The sequence below is a fragment of the Arvicola amphibius genome, chromosome 6 (assembly GCF_903992535.2).
Source record: "Arvicola amphibius chromosome 6, mArvAmp1.2, whole genome shotgun sequence".
NCBI classification, from domain to species: domain Eukaryota; kingdom Metazoa; phylum Chordata; class Mammalia; order Rodentia; family Cricetidae; genus Arvicola; species Arvicola amphibius.
The window spans coordinates 94,236,370-94,257,106 of record NC_052052.2 but is presented as its reverse complement, the minus strand read 5'-3'; the positions used below and the strand labels follow the sequence as shown (position 1 = coordinate 94,257,106).

The 20,737-nt window shown below is 37.7% G+C and overlaps 1 protein-coding gene across 12 annotated transcripts in view; it reads left to right on the top strand.

Moving 5' to 3' along the window:
* The window catches only part of Mllt10 (MLLT10 histone lysine methyltransferase DOT1L cofactor), a 145,511-nt gene that overhangs the window by 50,179 nt on the left and 74,595 nt on the right, over positions 1-20,737 (top strand). For 11 of the 12 annotated variants that reach the window (XM_038334605.1, XM_038334604.1, XM_038334602.1 and 8 more), the window contains 2 exons: positions 395-488; positions 2,939-3,034. In XM_038334605.1, coding sequence (XP_038190533.1) covers positions 395-488; positions 2,939-3,034 — 190 coding nt within the window. The remainder of the gene's footprint in view (positions 1-394; positions 489-2,938; positions 3,035-20,737) is intronic. The other variant, XM_038334608.1, reaches the window with a different exon arrangement.

Sequence of the window (20,737 nt, the reverse complement as noted above, 5' to 3'; positions counted from 1 at the left end):
GTGTGTCATTGAATGCAACTTTGAAAGCAACTTAATCACTATTTGGTGACATAAAACCTTCATATATCTTCATTCATGATAAAAATGAAGAGGTTATCGTAAACTATAACCATAGTCTTAAAGAATGATAATTACAAGTGGAGGTGAAATGACCTTGGTTACAACTGCAGTGGAGCTTTTCTGTCCCCTTTTGTGAGCGAGTAAGGTGGGCTTGGGCAAGACTAGGACCTTGCACATACTAATAAGCAGGTGGTTTCCTAGTGGAGCTAGACCTTTGGCCCCTATATTACCTCCTTTTCCTCTATATTGTCTTACAAATGCTAAAAGGTTAATTTTCTTTGCTTAAATGTGTCATGGTTTGAGGATCATTGATGTCTGTGGCCTTTGTTTGCAGTGCTCAGTTTGCTGGGCTGCTTTGTGAAGAAGAAGGAAATGGTGCAGACAACGTCCAGTACTGTGGCTACTGTAAATACCACTTTAGTAAGCTGGTAAGAGCAGTTTTAAATTTAGTATTAAACAGCAGTTGATTTTGACAAGATGGTGACACCATCTTACAGAGGGCATAAAATAAAGCATAGTCACAGTTCTTCCTTGACTTTTGCTAAAAATTAAATTCATTTAGTATGTTCTGTATTGAAAATGGAAAGAACTAGCAATTGTAAAATATTTTGCTTCACTAGAATATTCTAGTAACTGATAGCAAATATCATTTAGTGGAAAAATTAACTTTTAGAGAACTCTTTAATGTTCTAGTTGCTTTGATTTCCTGTTTGTAATCACTTTGAATTTTTTTTGTATTTTGTCTCATCTTCCTGTTGCATCTCTGTTACCCATCTTATTTGGTATATATGTAACTTCTGTTCTTATTTACTAGGAAATAATAAAACAGAAATTAGGCTGTTTTGTAATTTTACTAAAGAATCTGTTAAAATGTATTTAGACCCATCTTGGAAGGTTTTGAGATTTAGTCAGACTTTGTGATTAAACAGTTACATGGATGATTGAATTAGAAACCTTTTGAAGCATTTAGTTTTCAAAGTTTTTAAATTTTATGTGTATGAGTGTTTTACTTGCGTGTGTATATGCACCACAAAGTGTGCCTGGTACTCACAGAGGTCAGAAGAGGGTGTCAGACATTCTGGAATTGGAGTTATGGATGGTTATGGACCCTCATGTGGGTGCTGGGAACTGAACTTGGGCCCTCTGAAAGAGCAACGAGTGTTCTGAACTGCTGAGCCATGTCTGTAGCTCATAGTAAGAAACTTTGGGTTTTATGTACTTATGTCCAATTTCCTTTGAAAAATAAGTATTTTTAATGCTCCTAAGTACCTCTTTCAGTTCTTAAATATGTAGATTCATATACTTAACATTTTTTCTTTGTTTTTATTTCTGTCTTATTTTTAATTGCCGTTACCTGCTGAATAGGTCTGTCTTGCTCTAATAAATAATATTAACCATCCTTCAGGCCTCTACTGATGAAATCACTTAATAAAGCAAGTTGTTACAGTGTTCCTCATTAAATGATACATGACTATTACCTAAAGTGTGTGTCTGTCCTACTCATTGCTAATGATGGATTTATCTAAATGGGCTGGTAAAAATGAACTGTTTATAAGAAGTTAGACATTATAAAAGTGAAAAGTTTGAAGCTGGGAGTGGTGGCATGTTTGTAACCCCACCCACCCAGCACCTGGGAGGTGGTAAAGAGTTGAAAGTCATTTTACAGCTGTTTGTTGTTAAGGGCCAACCTTGGCTACAAGGAGATCTTACTTCAAACAAATAGCTGAGATAATTTTGACATTTATACAAATGAGTTTCTCATTGCTAATTATTGATATGATATTATTTGTTAGTTGTGAAAATCCATCTGGTTAAAATAAAACTTTCATAGAAGTTGAAGTTGTTTTGTTGTCACTTTAAGAATCAGTTCAGAACTAATCAGTTACAGTGTGAGCAACTTGCAAGCACCCAGACGATTCTTACCTTTATACTCTATTATCCACTGCTGTATTTTAAACAGAAATATGTAATGTTTTTAGTAATACATAGGTCTAATATTGACATTTGTCTTAATTTGTTCTAAATGACCTACAGAGACAACTGTTTTTCTCAGTATTTATTGAAAGTAAATGCTTCTTGCTTTACTATGGGCAATAAAGTAGCTCTTTTACATATTTACTTTTTCTGTTCTTTCAGTCTTGCCATTTATTTTTTCCCGTGTCCAAAGTGCTGCGATTTCAGCTATGTGCTACTACCCCAATGATATTATTTTGCAAATAGCTTTTGGTTAGTTCTCTCCTCTCCCCTCCCCTCCCCTCCCCTCCCCTCCCCTCCCCTCCCCTCCCCTCCCCTCCCCTCCCCTCCCCTTCCCTCTCCCCTCCCCTCCCCTTCCCTCTCCCCTCCCCTCTCCTCTCCCCTCCCTCCCCTCTCCCTTCCTCTCCCCTCCCCTCTCCTCCCCTCCCCTCCCCTCCCTTCTCCCTTCCTCTCCCCTCCCCTCTCCCTTCCTCTCCCTCTCTCTCTCCCTGAAAATATAGTAGCTTATTTGAAATAGGTATGTTTTCAAATTTTTTTGTAGGGGATGGAGCAGAGTCTCAATATGTAGCCTTGGATGGCTGGCTACTCTGTATGTAGGCCGTGCTAACCTTGAACTCACAGAGCTATCTGCTTCTGCTTCCCAAATGCTGGGATTAAATGTGTATGCCTCTATGCCTGGCTTGTTTTCACACATCTTAACAAATACACAAAAATATGGCATTGATGTTAAAATTAGTTTTTCTTTGTAATGCAAGTGGATTGTGTTTAAACTATTAATTGAAATACTGATTTTTTTAAAAAATTCTTTGGACATTTAAACATTTCACATTGAAAATAGTTTAAGCCTAATAAAAAGTGGATTTTTTATATACATATACATATATGTATATATTTTCTTTTTTAGAAAAAGAGCAAACGGGGATCTAATAGGTCATATGACCAAAGTTTAAGTGATTCTTCCTCTCACTCTCAGGATAAACATCATGAGAAAGAGAAAAAAGTAAGTGGATTTGTTGTTGCTAATTATGTAGCACATCACTTAATAAAAGTAAAAGAATCTTTTTAGGTAAAATTGTTTTTTTACAGCTAAATGGAAACATTGAAATTCAGAAAAATTTTGGCCTAATATTAAATCAAAGACTAGGTTTAAAATAATGCCATATTTGTAAATATGATTTTGACTATTGTAACTGAAAGTTTAAATAGAACTTGATTGACAGCATGAGAGTGATTTCTTGCATGTGTTAACAGGTCATCTTACAAAATCTGAGGTGACTTGGGCAATGATAGTTTGTTGCTATGTATCACTAACTGATCATGTCACATATAAGTAATTGTCCCATCAGCTTTTTGCTTTTACAAACAACCTTGAACAACCTTGAACTCTAAATATTCTTGGTTGTTTTATATTTTTCTGTAATGCTAATGTTTTATTTTTCCTAGCGGCCAAATGTTTTATCATTTGTTTTTGAATATTTTGCCTTTTTAATAAAAATACTAAATCTTTCTTAAATACTAATCTTTATTCTGATTTACCTGTTTTCTGCTTACATTTTTACCTGCTTTTACTTTAAAGGCTGATTAATTTTTAATTAATTAAAAGCAAGTATTATAGAACTATTCATACTTGATTTGTGATTCTTTTAAGAATATATTGGCAGTATAATAAAGGGATAATCCCTCTTAATTATCTTAATGGAAATGAGATAAAAGAGGGTATCTTAATTGGAGAAAGAATGTTCTTGCAGAGTTGATATGAATTAGTTTTGAAAGCAGGTTTTATTTAGTGTTTGAAAATAAGCCATATAACACTTTATGTCTGTAAGTACTTAGGATTTGGGAAAAGGTAATGTATAGTTTTTTTTTTTTTTTTTTTAGCATGTGTTGACTTTCAGTTTATGTTTGTACCTTTTTCAAGATATAAAAAAATTTCAAATATTTGGTTTTGAGATTGCTCTTCTAGTGTGAGCAAAATAAGTGCAATTTGTTTAGCAAAGGTAGGGTTTTATATATAAATATTGGAGGTCTCTGGTAGCCAGTAACTGAATGTGTTTATGTTATGAGGTTTTATGATAAAGTGACAGTAGGATTATATTTATTGCTTGGATTGTTGATTTAAAAAATGACAGATTGTTTTAATTAGGGTTTTAATAAGTGATACCATGATTGTATATAGACTTTTGAAACCACAAACTGAAATTTCTGTAGGTAGGCCTTAGTAGAGAGTGAAAAGGGAAGTGTCACCGTTAGTGATCTTTAGTTGTGGTATTTTATGAGCACTGTTTGTTTTAGAAATGACCACTGCATGGTCATACTGAATTGAATGAATACTCTCATATTATTGAAGGACTAATGTAGTACAGTGTTGAATAAGTACAGTTCTGTGATTGTGCTTGTGCTTGTAATTTATCTCCCCCAAATGAATGTGATTTTGTATTTTACTAAATCTTTATGAATTGTTGTGGAATTCTAGATTCAAAAAATTGTATTTAATTAAATTTGTTAAGCTCCAGGTTTTAGAGTTGTAAACAATGTTTGGATTTTACTTTCAGCATATATTAAAGGTATAACTGAATTTTTTTGTCATTAAGCCTATGATCTGTTTATTTTTCTCTCCCTGGTGCTGGCAGTTGAACCCAGTATGATGGTGTAGGTCTCTGGCATACAAAATAATCACTTTTAATACTGAGCTACATCCCTAGTCTATATTTCTGTTTTTTTTTATTAGTTCAGGTTTATTATTAATGTATTACACATAGTTAAATCTATTGTAAACTACTAGCTTACCTTAGTGTAGAACTTTTAATTATGATATGGTCTTAAGTAATAACATAGATGAATTGATGGGAGTATTACAGATCTTTTTTTCCTTTTCTTTACACCTATTTAATAGTTTGCTGTCACCCTGTCTGTCTGTCATTCATTAGAGGAGGGGGCTCATGCATCTAAACCTTGGGTTCAAGTTATCTTGTCTCATTCTCCTGAGTAGTTAGAATTACAGACCTGCATCACACTGTACCTGGCTATTTTCTTTTAAATGTTTATGTCTAGGATGGGCATGGTGAAACACACCTGTGATTCCAGTATGCAGAGAGTGAATTAGGAAGTTTAGTAATTCCAGGCCAGATTGGACTGCTGACAGTAACCACAGACCAAAATTAGAAAAAAATGGTGCCTGCATTAGACATTTACAGATGTTATTGTATTAGTCATTACAGATAATATTGAAATCAGTATGTCGAAGGATATCTGTAGATTATGTGTAAGCAATACAAAATTGTATATATGTAAGAGACTTGAGTATTGCTGGGCGGTGGTGGCACACACCTGCAATCCCAGCACTCGGGAGGCAGAGACAGGTGGATCTTTTGTGAGTTTGAGGCTAGCCTGGTCTACAGTGTGAGTTCCAGGACAGCTAGAACTGTTTCATAGAGAAACCCTGTCTCGAAAAACCAGAGAGAGCATGACAGATTGATTGATTTGGGTATCCATGAATGTATGTGTCAGACACTGGAATGTTTGTCTTGGAAACACACCCCATGCCCACCTCCCCAGGAATGTTAGTCAGATGACTCATTTCATTGAAGTGTATCATTCACAATCTGTTTATACTTGGGTATTTTATTTATTGTTCTGGCTATTGAGACAATACTAGCCTTGAATTTCTGATCTTGCCTCTACCTCCCAAATTCTGGAAATGTAGGTGTGTGACACTTATACCAATCTGACATTGACAGCTTTCAGTACTGTTGATTTTCAAGACAGGATTTTTCTGTGGTGACCTGGTTGACTTGGAACTTAGCTTTAGACCAGGCTGGCCTTGAACTCAGTGATCAGCTTTCTCCTGCACCCCAAGTGCTAGAATAAAAGCATGAACTACCACTACTGACCATAATGCTGTTCTTAGATGTTAAATGCCCACCTTTGTTTATCTCTGTTATGGAACATACCTTCTTTGTATATTGCAGAATGTTTTCTTATTAAATTAAAAATATGTTGCTCATACATTGCATTTAATGCTAAATATTTTGTTATCTACTTTATTTAAATTTGAAAGTAGCGGTATAAGTCAGTGCTAGGTGTATACTTGATCCCTAATACCAAAATTTGTTTTCAAAGACAGTTTCTCTCTGTGTAATCCTGGCTGTTCTGGAACCCTCTCTCTGTATCTTCAGTTCAGAGAACTGCCTGCCTCCGCCTTCCAAGTGCAGGGATTAAAGGCATGTACCACCATGCCCGTCAAAAGTTTATAACTCTTAAAAATGAATTTATTCATTTATGGATGGTGTCTCACTGTAGTGTGAAGCGGCGGCGGGCTGTGTTCTGCCACCCAGCCGCCGGCTAGCTTTACACCCGAAATAATTACACGGAAACTGTATTCTTTTAAAACACTGCCTGGCCCATAGTTTCAGCCTCTTATTGGCTAATTCTCACATCTTGCTTTAACCCATATTTAGTAATCTGGGTAGCACCACAAGGTGTGGCTTACCAAGAGAGATCTTAACCTGCGTCCATCTCGGAGAGGAACAACATGGAGACTCCTATGGCGACTGCCTGAAGCGTCTCCCCAACTCTACTTCCTTGTTCCCACAATTCTGTTCTGTCTACTCCACCTACCTAATTTTCTGTTCTTAAAGGGCCAAGGCAGTTTTCTTTATTAATTAACCAATGAAAGAAACATAGACAGATAACTCTCCTCCATCATCTCACTGTAGTTCAGCTGGCTTCAAAATTATAGTTCTCCTGCTTTAGCCTTCTACAAACTGGAACTGTAGACTTGCTTTACCATGCCTGGCTATATTTTTGTTAACGTATATTACTTTTACAGATGGGTTACATTATGCTTTTTTTATACGTGTATATAATGCATTTTGATCATATTTACTCTTCAATATCCTTTCTTATCCCTCTCCTTTTGATCCTCTTCCTTTTACCAATTAGTCTCTCTTCTACTTTTGGGTTTTTTTTTTTTGTTTGTTTTGCATGATGGGGAGAATGACCCAATGAATTTAAGATTGATTATAGGAGTATAGTTGGGGGTTATTTATAGGGTCATAAGCTACTCATGAATATGCACAACTGAAGAAAATTTCTCTCCCCTCCAGCAACCATTAACTGCCTAGAGATCCTCAGGGAGGGGTGGGGCTACATTTTAAAAACATCTGGAGAAACATTTAAGTGATTGGAGAGATGGTTTAAGAACACTGGTTGCTCTTCCAGAAGATCCGGGTTTGATTTTCTGTTCCTAAATGTTGGTTCACAGCTGTCTGTAATTCTAATTCCAGGGGATCTGATGCCTTCTTCTGGCCTTGGAGGACACCAGGCACACATGTGGTGCACAAACATACATGCAGGCAAAAAATATAGAAATAAGTAAATATAATAAAAAATTTAAAAGGAGGGGCTGGAGAGATGGCTCAGTGGTTAAGAGCATTGCCTGTTCTTCCAAAGGTCATGAGTTCAATTCCCAGCAACCACATGTTGGCTCACAACCATCTGTAATGGAGTTTGGTGCCCTCTTCTGGCTTACAGACACACACACACACACACACACACACACACACACACACACACACACACAGAGAGAGAGAGAGACAGAATATTGTATACATAATAAATAAATAAAAAATATTTAAAAGGAAAATTTAAAACAAAATATTTTTTCTTTTCAGGGAACTTCTGTGAGACCAAAGCTTCATTACAGTGGGTTAAGAGACCCACGTGTTGTGGCACATGCCTTTAATCATAGGGAGACAGAGGCATACAGACCCGCCTGGTCTACATAGTAAATTTCAGGCCAGCCAGAGATACACTTTGTGGCCCATTTACTTCCTTCCTTCCTTCCTTCCTTCCTTCCTTCCTTCCTTCCTTCCTTCCTTCCTTATTCATTCATTCATTTATTCGTAATATTTTATTTATTATGTATACAATAGTCTGTGTGTATGCCTGCAGGCCAGAAGAGGGCACCAGACCCCAACCACCATGTGGTTGCTGGGAATTGAACTCAGGACCTTTGGAAGAGCAGGCAATGCTCTTAACCTCTGAGCCATCTCTCCAGTCCTGTGGCCCTTTCTTAAAAAGATTGATTAGAGATGCCCAGTGGGTAAAGTGCTATACAAGCATAAGGACCTAAGCACCTATGTGTAAACCAGGTATAATGATGTTTACCTGTAACCTCAGTGCATGGTGGAGGAAGAAGAAACAGATCAGTGGATCCTTGGGACTCAATGGCCAGCTAGTTTAGTTGAAATAATTGAGCTCCAGGTAAGTAATAACAGTGCAAGGCAGAAAAAACGCTCATAATGAAATAGGACTGTGGATAAAAGACAATTTATAAATTATGATAATCTGACACATATTTTTAAAGGAACCAAAGGAAATGCTAAATTAATTACAGTGCATGTGAGGTTTTAATTTAGCTGCTAATAATTTGGATTGTGAATTAATCACAGATTGCTTTCTAAAGTAATAAAGTGCTATTTAAAATGAATAGTAGACTTGACTGTAGTCGAAATCAATAGGAATGGAAGTATTATTGGTCTTTGGATTCATCTATGTATTTAACAAACCCTCCATTTAAAAAGAGTCTCTGGTCATATCTATTAGAAAGGTTTAATAGAACCAACTTTAAGGCCAGGGATGTGGCTTAGCAGTTAAGAGTACTCTCGTAGAGGACCTGGGTTTGGTTCTCAACACCCACCCCATGTATGCTTCATAATTGTAATTCCAGTTTCAGTGGATCCAATGCAACTTTCTGCTTCTGTGGGTACTAGGCACGCTCCTGGTATGCATGTAGGTAAGGCAACTTTCTGCTTCTGTGGGTACTAGGCACGCTCCTGGTATGCATGTAGGTAAGGCATGTATACACATGAAATAAGGTTTATTTTTAAAGTTGTATTTAGTTATTTTTGCATCCAACCTTTTCTTCTGCCCTAATCCAATTCGTAGGCATTTATTTGTGTATTTATAGACTGGCTCTCATCATGTAGCTGAGGCTGGTCTTGAACTAATTATGTAGACTAGATTGGTCCAGAATTTGCTATCCTGCCCCAGCCTCTTGATAACTAGAATGACAATTATGTACTTCCAGCTTTGGTCAGTTTGAAGGTTTATGCAACCATTTAAGACTTGTGAAACTATCTTTTCCTAGAGAGGCTAAATGGCATGTCTGAAGTCAATAGATTTTTGTAATAGAGGAAAATGGAATTTTTTTTTTTTGGTTTTTATGTCTAATTGTTCTTAAGTAAAAGAAGCATAGTCACAGAGAGGAGTTGAGAAATTTACAAGATTACCATCTGTACAACCTGCCACCACATTGGGAATTTTCCAACTTCAGAAAAGATTTATTGCTTAGCTAAGTGTGGTGGCTCACACCTTTAATCCCAGCAGTCCAGAGGCAGAGACAGGTGGATCTCAGTAAATTGGAGGCCAACCTGCTCTACAAAGTTGAGTTCCAGGCTATCTAGAAATTATTGCTAAAGGCTAAGTTGTAGGTTATGATTTGGGATGTGCTGGTTATTTATTACACTGAGACAGTCTTGTATCATTTTTTTTCTAGAGTCTGCCTGCATTAGTGACTGTCTTACAAGTGCACTGCAGTTTAAAGTAGGGAGGAATACATTGAGATGAATTCATAAATGGAAAAAGTATATTGAAAGAAAGTGTTTGTCTAGCCTGTTGAACACCAGTTTAGCCATGTACTGTGTTGTTCAGTGAATTCTCATTGTTAACTGGGAGAACTGCTGCTTGCTGCTACTGTATGTTGCTTACGCAAGAAAAAATGAAAGTCATAATTTGATGTGTAGTACTTTGCAGTACATGCTGAGCCGTTTATAAAAACTTTTGTACCAGCCTAATTTGTTTTTGATTTAGTTGTTTTTGTTTTGTTTTATTGAGACAGAATCTCTCTACATAATTATGACTGTTTTGGAACTCACTATGTATACCACATACCAGGTTGGCTTTGAACTCAGAGGTCTTCCTGCCTCTGCTTCTCAAGTGCTGGGATTAAAAGCATGTATCACCATGCTGAGCTCCATTTTGAACATCATCTTTAAAAAAAATATTTATTTATTTATTTATTAAGGTTACAATATTCTGTCTGTGTGTATGCCTGCAGGCTAGGACACCAGACCTCATTACAGATGGTTGTGAGCCACCATATGGTTGCAGGGAATTGAACTCGGGTCCTTTGGAAGAAAAGGAAATGTTCTTAGCTGTTGAGCCATCTCTCCAGCCCCCTTGAAAAATCTTTTTTAAAAAAATTTATTATATATACAGTGTTCTGCCTGTATTCCAGAAAGAAGGCATCAGGTCTCATTATAGATAATTGTGAGTCACCATGTGGTTGCTGGGATTGAACTCAGGACCTCTAGAAGAACAGCCAGTGAATGCTCTTAACCTTTGAGCCATCTTTCCAGTCCCCCATCTTGAAAATCTTAGATTGAATCCTATTCAGTAAAAAATTATCTTTCTTGAAATGTACTCAGTTTCAAGTAGGCTTGCCAGAATCCATATGTCTCATTAAAGTGAGAAGGGATTATCTCCTGCCCTTGCTTGCAGTCTGCTATTAATAGTTGGCAAGAGGAGGAGGAGGTTTTGCCAGTGTAAAACACTTAGAGTAGGTGGAAGTTTCTAGGTGGTAGGCTTAGAATTGACTAGATTTACGTGTTGTATAGAGTTACTCATCTCATAAGAGAACTAGAGTGCTTTCTTCTGTGGCTTAGAGGAATAAAATCAAATCCTTGTATTGCTGTTTCTTTTCTGTGTCTCAAGCAGAGCTTTCAGCATGGGGAGTTACCAGGCATCCACTTTTTTTAAAAAAAAAATAACTTATGTATATGAGTGCTCTTTTTGCATGTATGCCAGCGTGACAGAGGTCGTCAGATAGAAGAGGGTATCAGATCCCATTATAGATGACTGTGAGCTACCATGTGGGTGCTGGAAATTGAACTCTTCTGGAGGAGTAGACAGTACTCTTAACTGCTGAGCCATCTCTCTAGCCCTCCACTTCATTTTTTTTTTTTTTAAATTGTTTTCTTTTTGGAATCTCATGTAGAAGCTGAAGCTTTTTCTTATTGAGAGCTAAGAGAGCAGTATAGTCAAGAGCTGGAATAGCTGTAGTGTGTTTGATGAAACTGAAGTATGAGAAAAGAGGAGACATCCTGATTCTAGTTTCAGACTTCATCCTTGGGCAGTGAGCACCAGCCCAAGGATTATATATTGAACTCTTTTCTGTTATTCATAGTGCTGAGGACTGAAACTAAGTCCTCATGATTGCTGGATAGCTGTGGACTACTGTACATTGAGTTGTGCTCTTAAGCCTGCTTTTTAATTTTTTTCCCTCTGAGATAGGGTTTCTCTGTGTAGCCCTGACTGTCCTGTGCCTTTATCCTGCCAACCAGCTCCCAAATCATGACAGGGAGACTTATTAATTATGAAAACTTGGCTGGTAGCTTAGGCTTGTTTCTAATTAGTTTTTTGGGTGTAGGGTGGGGGGAGGTGGGATTTTTGTTTGTTTGTTGTTTTTGTTTTTGAGACGGGTTCTGTAGCTTTGGAGCCTGTCCTGGAACTTCAGGTTGGCCTTGAGACTCACAAGAAAGAGACTCACTGCCTGTCTCTTTCTCCCGAGTGTTGGGATATAAGGCATACACCACCACCGCCTGGCCTAACTAGTTTTTATAACTTAAATTAACCTATCTTCTGTGCCAGGAAATTCTGCCTATCAGCCTTTAGCTCTTTATTAAACTAATCAGAGTGACATATCTTCCTTTACACAGTGTAATCAGATATCTCAACAGCTGTCCTGGAACTCAGATCTTCCTGCCCCTGCTTTCTAAGTGCTGGGATCAAAAGTGTGTACTACCACCACCTAGCTCAAAAAAAATTATTTTTTGATATAGGGTTACACTCTATAAGCCAAGCTGACTGGGAAAACTTGTGGCTGTTCTCTTTAGTCTCCTGAAAGCCACAATCATTATTATAGGCATGAGGCACAGATCCTTCTTTTTAACTTAGGACTTTTTTTCTTTTTCATTTATTCCTTTTATTGAAAATAGATTATTTTCACATACCATGTACCCTGATTATAGTTTCACTTCCCTCCATACCTCCCAGTTTCTCCCCATTTTCCCTCCCCTCTGGATCCACTCTACTTCTGTCTCTCATTAGAAAATAACAGGCTTCTAAGAGATACCACCAAACATGACAGAATACAACATAAAATGGAGCACAAGCAGTCAATGAATTTGAACATGGCAACCCAACAGGAGGAAGAATCCCAACAGCAAGCACCAGAGTCAGAGACCCACTCTTTCTCACAGTTAGGAGTCTCACAAAACTACTAAGCTAATAATAACTAGCTATATCATATACACAGGGTATATGTACGTACGTATATACATACATCATATATATGCGCATATATGTGCAGAGGTGCCTTCCTTGATCACTATCCACCTTATTTCTTGAGACAGGACCTCTCACTGAGCCTGGAGTTCTTTGATTGGGCTAGTCTGGCTGGCCGATGAGCTCCAGGGAACTGCCTGTCTCCACAGGTGCACACCTCCATGCCTGACTAGGACGTGGGTGCTGGGGATCCAAACACAGGGCCTCTTGCTTAAGACTAATTCATCTCGCCAACCCCGGAATATAAGTTCTTAAGGTATATAGTAATGATTTTATGAATTTCATTGATATATGTTGTAATGTGTTACATTTTGTCTTTTGTAAATTTGGGTCATGTGTTTTTGTCTTTGTATAGTTTGGCTAAGGGTTTGTCTGTCCTCTTTTCAAAGATCAATTCTGTCATTGAGTTTTTGTATTGTGTTTTTAATTTTTATTAATTTTTTCCTGAATAAGTTTTCTGTGCGTGTGCATGTGTGCCTAATAGAGATCTTAAGTTGATGTCAGGTGTTTTTTTTCCTCAGTTTCTTCCCACTTTTTTTTTTTTTTTTTTTTTTTTTTTTTTGAGACGGGGGTCTCATAGTAAGCTTTGAGCTCACAGGTTTGGCTAGACTGACTGGCTGGTAAATCCCAGGGATCTTCCTTCCTGTCTCTCCTAGTGCTGGGATTTCAGGCACTTTTAGATGGGTGCTGGGGATAAGTTGTGGCCTCATTCTTTAAGGGAAAGGAGTCAGCCCTTGATTCTGGTTAATTCTGTTTGTCTTGATTATGGCTTAGAATTTTCTTGTTTCTTTAAGGTCCTCGGTACACCTGATGTTACTTATTTGAGATGTTGTTTAATATAAATACTAGGACTATAACTTCCCTCTTAGGACTGCTTTCATTGTATCTGGTAGATTTTGATAAGCAGTGTTTTAATTTTAGTTTACTTCTTAAAGTTTTTTTTTAAAAATTTTTTTCTTATTGATTTCCTTAAGGATCCATTCAGTAGTATGTCATTTATGTACAAAGAGTTTGTGTGGGTTTTTTTTTTTTTTTTGTGTGTGTGTGTGTGTGTGGCTTCTCTTGCTGTTCATTTCTAATTTTGTCCCACTTTATTGAAATAGAATATAAGAAGTGATTCACTTTCCTATATTTATTGTCACTTTATGTCCTATTATGATATCTTAAAGAAAAATTCCATGGGCTGCTATGTAGAATGTGAACTTTGTAGTGTTTGGTTAGAATGTTCTATAGATATTTATGAGGTCCTTTTGATCTGTGATGTCATTGACGAATGAGATATTGAAGTTACTATTTCTATGTGAGGTCTGTTTTATGAAATAGTTGGTACATTTGCGCTACTGTTTATCCAGACAGGGTCTTGCCATGTAGCCCAGGCTTATCTCAAACTTGAGATTCTCCTGCCTCATTTTGAATGTTTCAGTTAATTATAGATTTGTACCATCAGGCCTAGTTGCTGTTTTAACTTCTGTTCTTTGCTGTCTCTTTTTTTCTCAGACTGTGTGCTTTTCTTCTCTCTCTTTCATTTGAGACAAACTGTCCTCAAACTTGAGGAGATCCACCTGCTTCAGCAAAGAGAGTGCTTGGGGATACAAGGTTCTTGTCCACATCTGGTTCACGTAGTCTAAAATTCTATGTAATCTTTTTTGTGAACTATTAACTACACCGTAGTACTTTTGTATGTAGTTGCAATAAAAGGACTTTTTTTTTTTTTTTTTTTTTTTTTTTTTTTTCGAGACAGGGTTTCTCTGTAGCTTTGGAGCCTGTCCTGGAACTAGCTCTTGTAGACCAGGCTGGTCTCGAACTCACAGAGATCCGCCTGCCTCTGCCTCCCGAGTGCTGGGATTAAAGGCGTGCGCCACCACCGCCCGGCTAAAAGGACATTTTAAATATAAATTCAGTACTATTATCAAAATAACTATTGTTAAAGATTCTAATTTGTCAGAAATACTCTGAAAATTTAAACATTAGGTTTTTTTCAGGGGTGGTGTTGGAGGGAGTACATGCCATACGTACTCCATGTGGAGGTCAGAGGACAGCTTGTTGAGTTGCTTCTCTCTCTCTTTCTCTCCTTTTTGGTATTCGAGATAGGGTTTCTCTCTGTAGCCTTTGCTGTCTTGGAACTCCTATGGACCAGGCTGGCTTCGAACTTACAGAGATTTGCCTTCCAAGTGCTGGGATTAAAGGTTTGCACCACCATTGCCCAGCATGTTGCTTTTCTCTTACTACCATGTAGGTCTGGGTGGTAAACTGTAGTATTTAGACTTGAGTGTACCAACTTGCTGCCCTTAAAATTTTTTTTTTTTTTTAAAGACAGACTCTTACTGTGTAACCCTGTCTTGAACTGGAATTCACAGCTTCTCTCTCTATCCCCCAAGTTCTGGGTTTAGACATATGCACCACCACACCCAGCATAGTGTTAAAATACTAATGTCTTTCATAGCAATAGGGGAAACAAAAAAAAAAATTAAATCTTGGTCCTAGATCTAACCCACGTTCATGATGGATATATAATGCGTTGTCAGATCTAGTCAGTGTTTGGAGTATTTGAACTCCCGCCCCCCCCCCCCCCCAATCTTCTACGACCTTGACACTCATGAAAAATCGCCTACTGCTTTAGAGTTTCTGTGGCTCTATTTCTGAAGTCTTTTTTTTTCCTTCTTCCAGGGTGAGTATAGAGTTTAATCAGTGGGTTATGGAAGGAAAGGGAATGGGGAGAGAGGGAGGGAGAAAGAAACCTATTTCTTAAGTCTTAACAGTGTATTCTTTTGGCATGTACCGTTGTTTTTTTTTTTTTTTTTTTTTTTTTTTTTGCTGGGGTTTGCTACATGGCCTGGGCCAGCCTCAAATTCACAATGATCCTCCTGACTTGATTTCTTGAATACTAAGGTTACAGGTCTATACCATTATTCTCAGCTGGGAATATTGTTTTAATTTTTGTTCAGTGATTTAAAAACAAGTATTAATGATTGAATATGATTTCATTTATGAGAGGCAGATACTTCATCAGTTATATTCCTAGTCCCTTTTATATTAGTCAGGATTCTCTAAATTATCAGAATGCAGTATAATGCATGTATACACAGATATACATAAATATATGAGTGGCTATATATATAATATATTAAGAATGTCTATAGGCTGTGATCCTCTTATCTGTAAGTCTGTATTATTTACTCTTTATAGCATGACATTAATATTTATTATCTTAAAACTATAATAAAAATTTATGGTCTTCTACCTATATATTGGTCAATAATTGGAGTTTAGCAGCTAGTTTAGCTCAGGGTCTCAATTTCTTTAAAGATGGCTTAAAATGTGGTTTGGGTGGGCTGGAGAGATGGCTCAGCCATTGGGAGCACTGAATGTTCTTCCAGAGGACCTGGATTCAATTCCCAGCACTTCCAGGGGCATTCAGAACTGTCTGTAACTCCATTTTCAGGGGACCTGACACACTTACACAGACATACATGCAGGTAAAACACCAACACTCATCAAAATAACCAAACAAATAGTTTAAAATTATTTATTTAAAATGGGGTTTGCAGGAGTGTGGAAGAAATCAGGGAGTAGGCTGACACCTCTTTTGAAGGATTGAGTGAAGTTGGGAGAACATTTTCCAAAATGCCTTACTCATGTGGCTTCACGCTGGTATTAGTTGAAATTTTTGCAAATGGATCATGGTGTCTTAGGGCTACCTGAGTCTCGTGACAGTGACAGCAGTCTTCCCAGTATGAATGACAGAAGAGAGAAAAGCAGTCTGTCTCAACACCACTACTTTTTTTCTGGAGTGGTTGTAGCAAAACAGTATGTGATTTGTTTTTTGTTTGTTAGTTCAAACTGTGTTAATGGAATATTATTATACTCCTTTTGAGGAAGGGTTGTGACAGGATTTCTCTGTTTAACAGCCCTGGCTGTCCTGGAATTCACTATGTAGACCAGGCTGGCCTGGATTTTTTTTTCTTAATTTTTTTTTAAAGATTCATTTATTTTGTGTATGAGTACTCTATCTGAGTGTATGACTTTATGCCAGAAGAGGGCCTCAGGTCCCATTATAGATGGTTGTGAACCACCATGTCGTTGCTGGAAGAGTAGCCAGTACTCTTAACCCCTGAACCATCTCCAGCCCTCCAGGCTGGCCTTGAATTTGCAGAGATCCACCTGCCTCAGCCTCCTCAGTACTGGGATTACCATGTACGACCACTGGCTGGCTCTCTCTATTTTTGCAGTATATATCTGTTGACTCCGTAGATCAGTGTTGGTCAGTGGATGGGAGACATTACCTAGGGGTAAAGGACTTTGGAGAATGATGGTTAATTTTAATAGCTTAGCACAACCTAGAATCACCTGAGAAGGGAGTCTCAGTGAAGGATTGTCTAGATCATGTTACTGTGTTTGTGGAGGGAATTGTCTTGATTGCATTAATTGAGTAGGAAGAACTACCCATTGTTGGATACATAGTTCCATGGACACTGGATCCAGCTTGAATTAGAGTGGAGAAGTGCCTTTTTCATGGGTGTGTTTATTGTTCTTTCCTTCTGACTGTGGATGTAATATGATCATCTCAAACTTCTGCCTTTGAAATTATGACAAAGGTACTTTTGTAATTTTTTTCTTTCCATATCTATTTCTTGGTATTCTACTGTTCAGTCTTCTTTTCCTTCATTAATGAAGAAGGGAGGAATCTACAGAGGTAACCAGGGAGTGGAGTGGATTAAGCAATGCAAGGAGAAATAAATGTCCTTTGTATTTAGTGCTAAAGCAGCTCTTGGGGATTTTTAAGGCAGTGGTTGGAGCAAAAACTCACTGAAGGTTTTAGCGTGAAGACCAGGGTATAGTGAGAGTACTGAATTCTTTTAAGAGTCTTATATATGGGCCCGGAGAGGTAGCTCAGCAGTTATGAACACAGGCTATTCTAGAGGCCAAAGTTCAATTCCCAGCACTATATGATGACTCCAGTTTTAGGGAATCTGCCCCCTCTTTTGGCTTCCATGGGAAGTATTCATATGGTACACAGACACATATACAGCCCAAAACATCAACATATGTAGGAGAATAAAAATAAGTAAACCTTAAAACTTTTTTTAAGGATTAAAAAAATTAAATCTTGAGGCAGAGGCAGATCTCCATGTTTGAGGCCAGCCTGATTTAGGTCTACAGAGCAAGAATTCCAGGATAGCCACTCTTACACAGTAAAACCCACCTTGAAAAATAATCTTATTTTAAGAACTTAGATATGAAAAAACGTATGTATATTTATTGCTCTAATTTGGTTCAGAAGTAAAGAAACATGAAGGTAAATAAATTATTGAAGATAATGCTATGTAGAGTGGCTATAAGGAAGAGTGTTTATTATTAGAGAGTTGAAGGTGGGTAGTAAGTGTGGAGAAAGTAGGGAAGGGGAAAACAGGTTTAGAGAAAATACTGGAGGGGCTGGAGAGATGGCTCAGAGGTTAAGAGCATTGCCTGTTCTTCCAAAGGTCCTGAGTTCAATTCCCAGCAACCATGTGGTGGCTCACAACCATCTGTAATGAGGTATGGTGCCCTCTTCTGGCCTGCAGGCATATACACAGACAGACAATTGTATACATAATAAATAAATAAAAGAATTTTAAAAAAAGAAAGAAAAAATACTGGAGCCTAAGGCCAAGAAGAATTCATGAACTATAAGAGGTTATAGAGCATAAGTAATAGTTGGTGGCACATGCTTTTTTTTTTTTTTTTTGATACAGGGTTTCCTTGTAGTTTCTAGAGCCTGTCCTGGAACCAGCTCTTGTAGATCAGGCTGGCCTCGAACTCAGAGATCCTCCTGCCTCTGCCTCCCGAGTGCTGGGATTAAAGGCGTGCGCCACCACCACCCGGCTAGGCACATGCTTTTAATTCCAGCAGAGGTAGGCCCGCCTGGTCTACATACTGAGTTCCAGGACAGTCAGTGCTATGTAGAGAGATTTTTGTCTGGGAACCCCCTCCATTAAAATAGAGTATTGTCATTTAGTATTTCCTTGGTTCGTTTTGGGTAGTGGCAGTATCTCTAGGGTGTTTGAACATGATTCTCCATGGGCTATCTAATTTTTGCAAACGTCTTAGACTCATGAGGGACTCTGACTTTTCTTCCTGATGATCTTATCCAGGTTATTTATATAGCAGTTTTGGAAAATGGAAGCTCAGTTATTCTGAGCAAAGGGCAGATTTGTGCATAGCTATGGAAAATAAAAAGATAATACTGCCTTTTGTAGTAATTGACAGGCATACGTACTGCACAAAGTTGGACTCCTTACAAGGTTCTTCTCACATAATGTAATACATTTCACTTTGTGATGACAAGTGTAATATGGACCTCTTCATGATACCTTGTCATCATTGGGGCTTGGACCATCAGCACAGTGTAGTCTATTTCTGGTGTAGTGAGTAATAAACTCTTCTCTGTCAGTTTGGGAGCATTATTCTCTCCTGTCATCCACAATACTACAGTGGGTACCTTGTTAGCATGTTCGCAGAGGCAGAGCTGGGTTTCATATTGGCTGCTCTCAGTGCTTTCTGATAGGTGTGGACCCTGGAGAATTTCTGATTGCTTCCTTTCCCCTCATACTTACTGTTAGTATGCATATCTAGTAGTTCTTCTCACCTTATATGATTATATTTAGAGGTTCATTGTAATACTTGAACAGTTGAGTTTGTTGTGTTCTATGATTTTTGATTTTGCTATCTAGTTTTTGTGGTGTTTCATAAAGATTGCTGCTAATGGTCCTTTTTTTCTTTTTTTTCTTTCTCACTACTTTAAATGGGTTTTGAAACTATTGGTTTCTCTCTCTCTCTCTCTCTCTCTCTCTCTCTCTCTCTCTCTCTCTCTCTCTCTCTCTCTCTCTGTGTGTGTGTGTGTGTGTGTGTTTGAGAGACAGAGACAGAGGGGAGAGAGACAGATCCTCATTCTATAGTTTAGAATGTCTATGAATTTACTGTGTAGCTAAAGGGTGTTGGACTCATAATTAAGTTTGAGCCTTCTGAAACCTGGGATTACAACCTGGTAAAGCAAGAGATTTTTTTTTCCCGTTTAAAGTAGGCAATAACAGAAACAGATCCATCTGTTTTAGTTGTGCCTTTTCCATTAAGTAGAAAACCAAGTGCTTTACTCTCAAATATGGGAATCAAATGGACTCTGAGATTGAGCTCAACTGTTAACATCTTAAAAATACGTATTTTTACTTTGTATAAATATTTTTATGTATGTATGTATGTATGTATGTGTTTGTGTGTGCTCTGTACCCATGAAGACCAGAAGAAAGCATTGGATCTTCTATAACTAACGTTGTATTCTTTATATGTTTACTCATCGAGTCCTTGAGATAATGTAGACTTGGCAGAAAATAGAGTTGAATTACATTTACAAATAGTAAGATAGAGTTGAATTTGAACCCAGTTTGTCTTCTTTAATCTTCTCTTAACCACTGTATTGTGCTTTTTAGGTATGCCAGTGTGAGTGAGAGTAGTAACAATTTTTTTTCTTAGTGTGAGGGTTTAGCTTACATGTATATATGTATACTACTTTAACGCACTGTTTGTAGAGGCCAGAAGACAGTGTCAGATCCCCTGGAGCTGGAGTGACAGATGGTTGTGAGCTACTGTGTGGGTGCTAGAAACAGAACCTGAGTCCTCCACAAGAGCAACAAGTGATTTTTAACTGCTAAGCCATTACTCTGGCTCCCAGAGAAGTAATGGAGTTTATAGTGAGCTTATTTAATGTGAATTGAAAGGTCTGGGAAATGAGATACTTACAGAATGAGATATTTTTGGAGTTGCAGGGCAATGGAAAAGGTGCATGCTAGGTCATGAATGGTTGTGGATATTATTAGAAAAGTGATAGTATAAATATAAATAAGGCTATCAGAAACACTAACTGCAGCCACGTGGACTTGATATACATTTTATTTAAAGAGCTGATAAGTCTGATTTCAGTAACAGTAGGCAGTGAGATGGTAAGCATTTGGAAGGCATTTGGAGTTCAGGATAGTTAGGCTCGTTCTTATAACAAAATAGTTTCTTTAATTCATAAAAATAGGACTGTCTGAGTGAGGGTTTCTGTTTCAGTGACAAAACTCTATGACTAAAAGCAACTTGCAGATGAAAGTTTATTTCATCTTAAAACTTTCAGGTCACTAAGAGAAGCCAGGGAAGGAGGCAGAAACTGAAGTGGAAGCCATGGAGAAACACTGCTTGCTGGATTGATTCCCCCTGGCTTGCTCAAGTTAACTTTCTTTTTATACCCTCAGGACCACCTGCCCAGGGTTGGTATCACCCA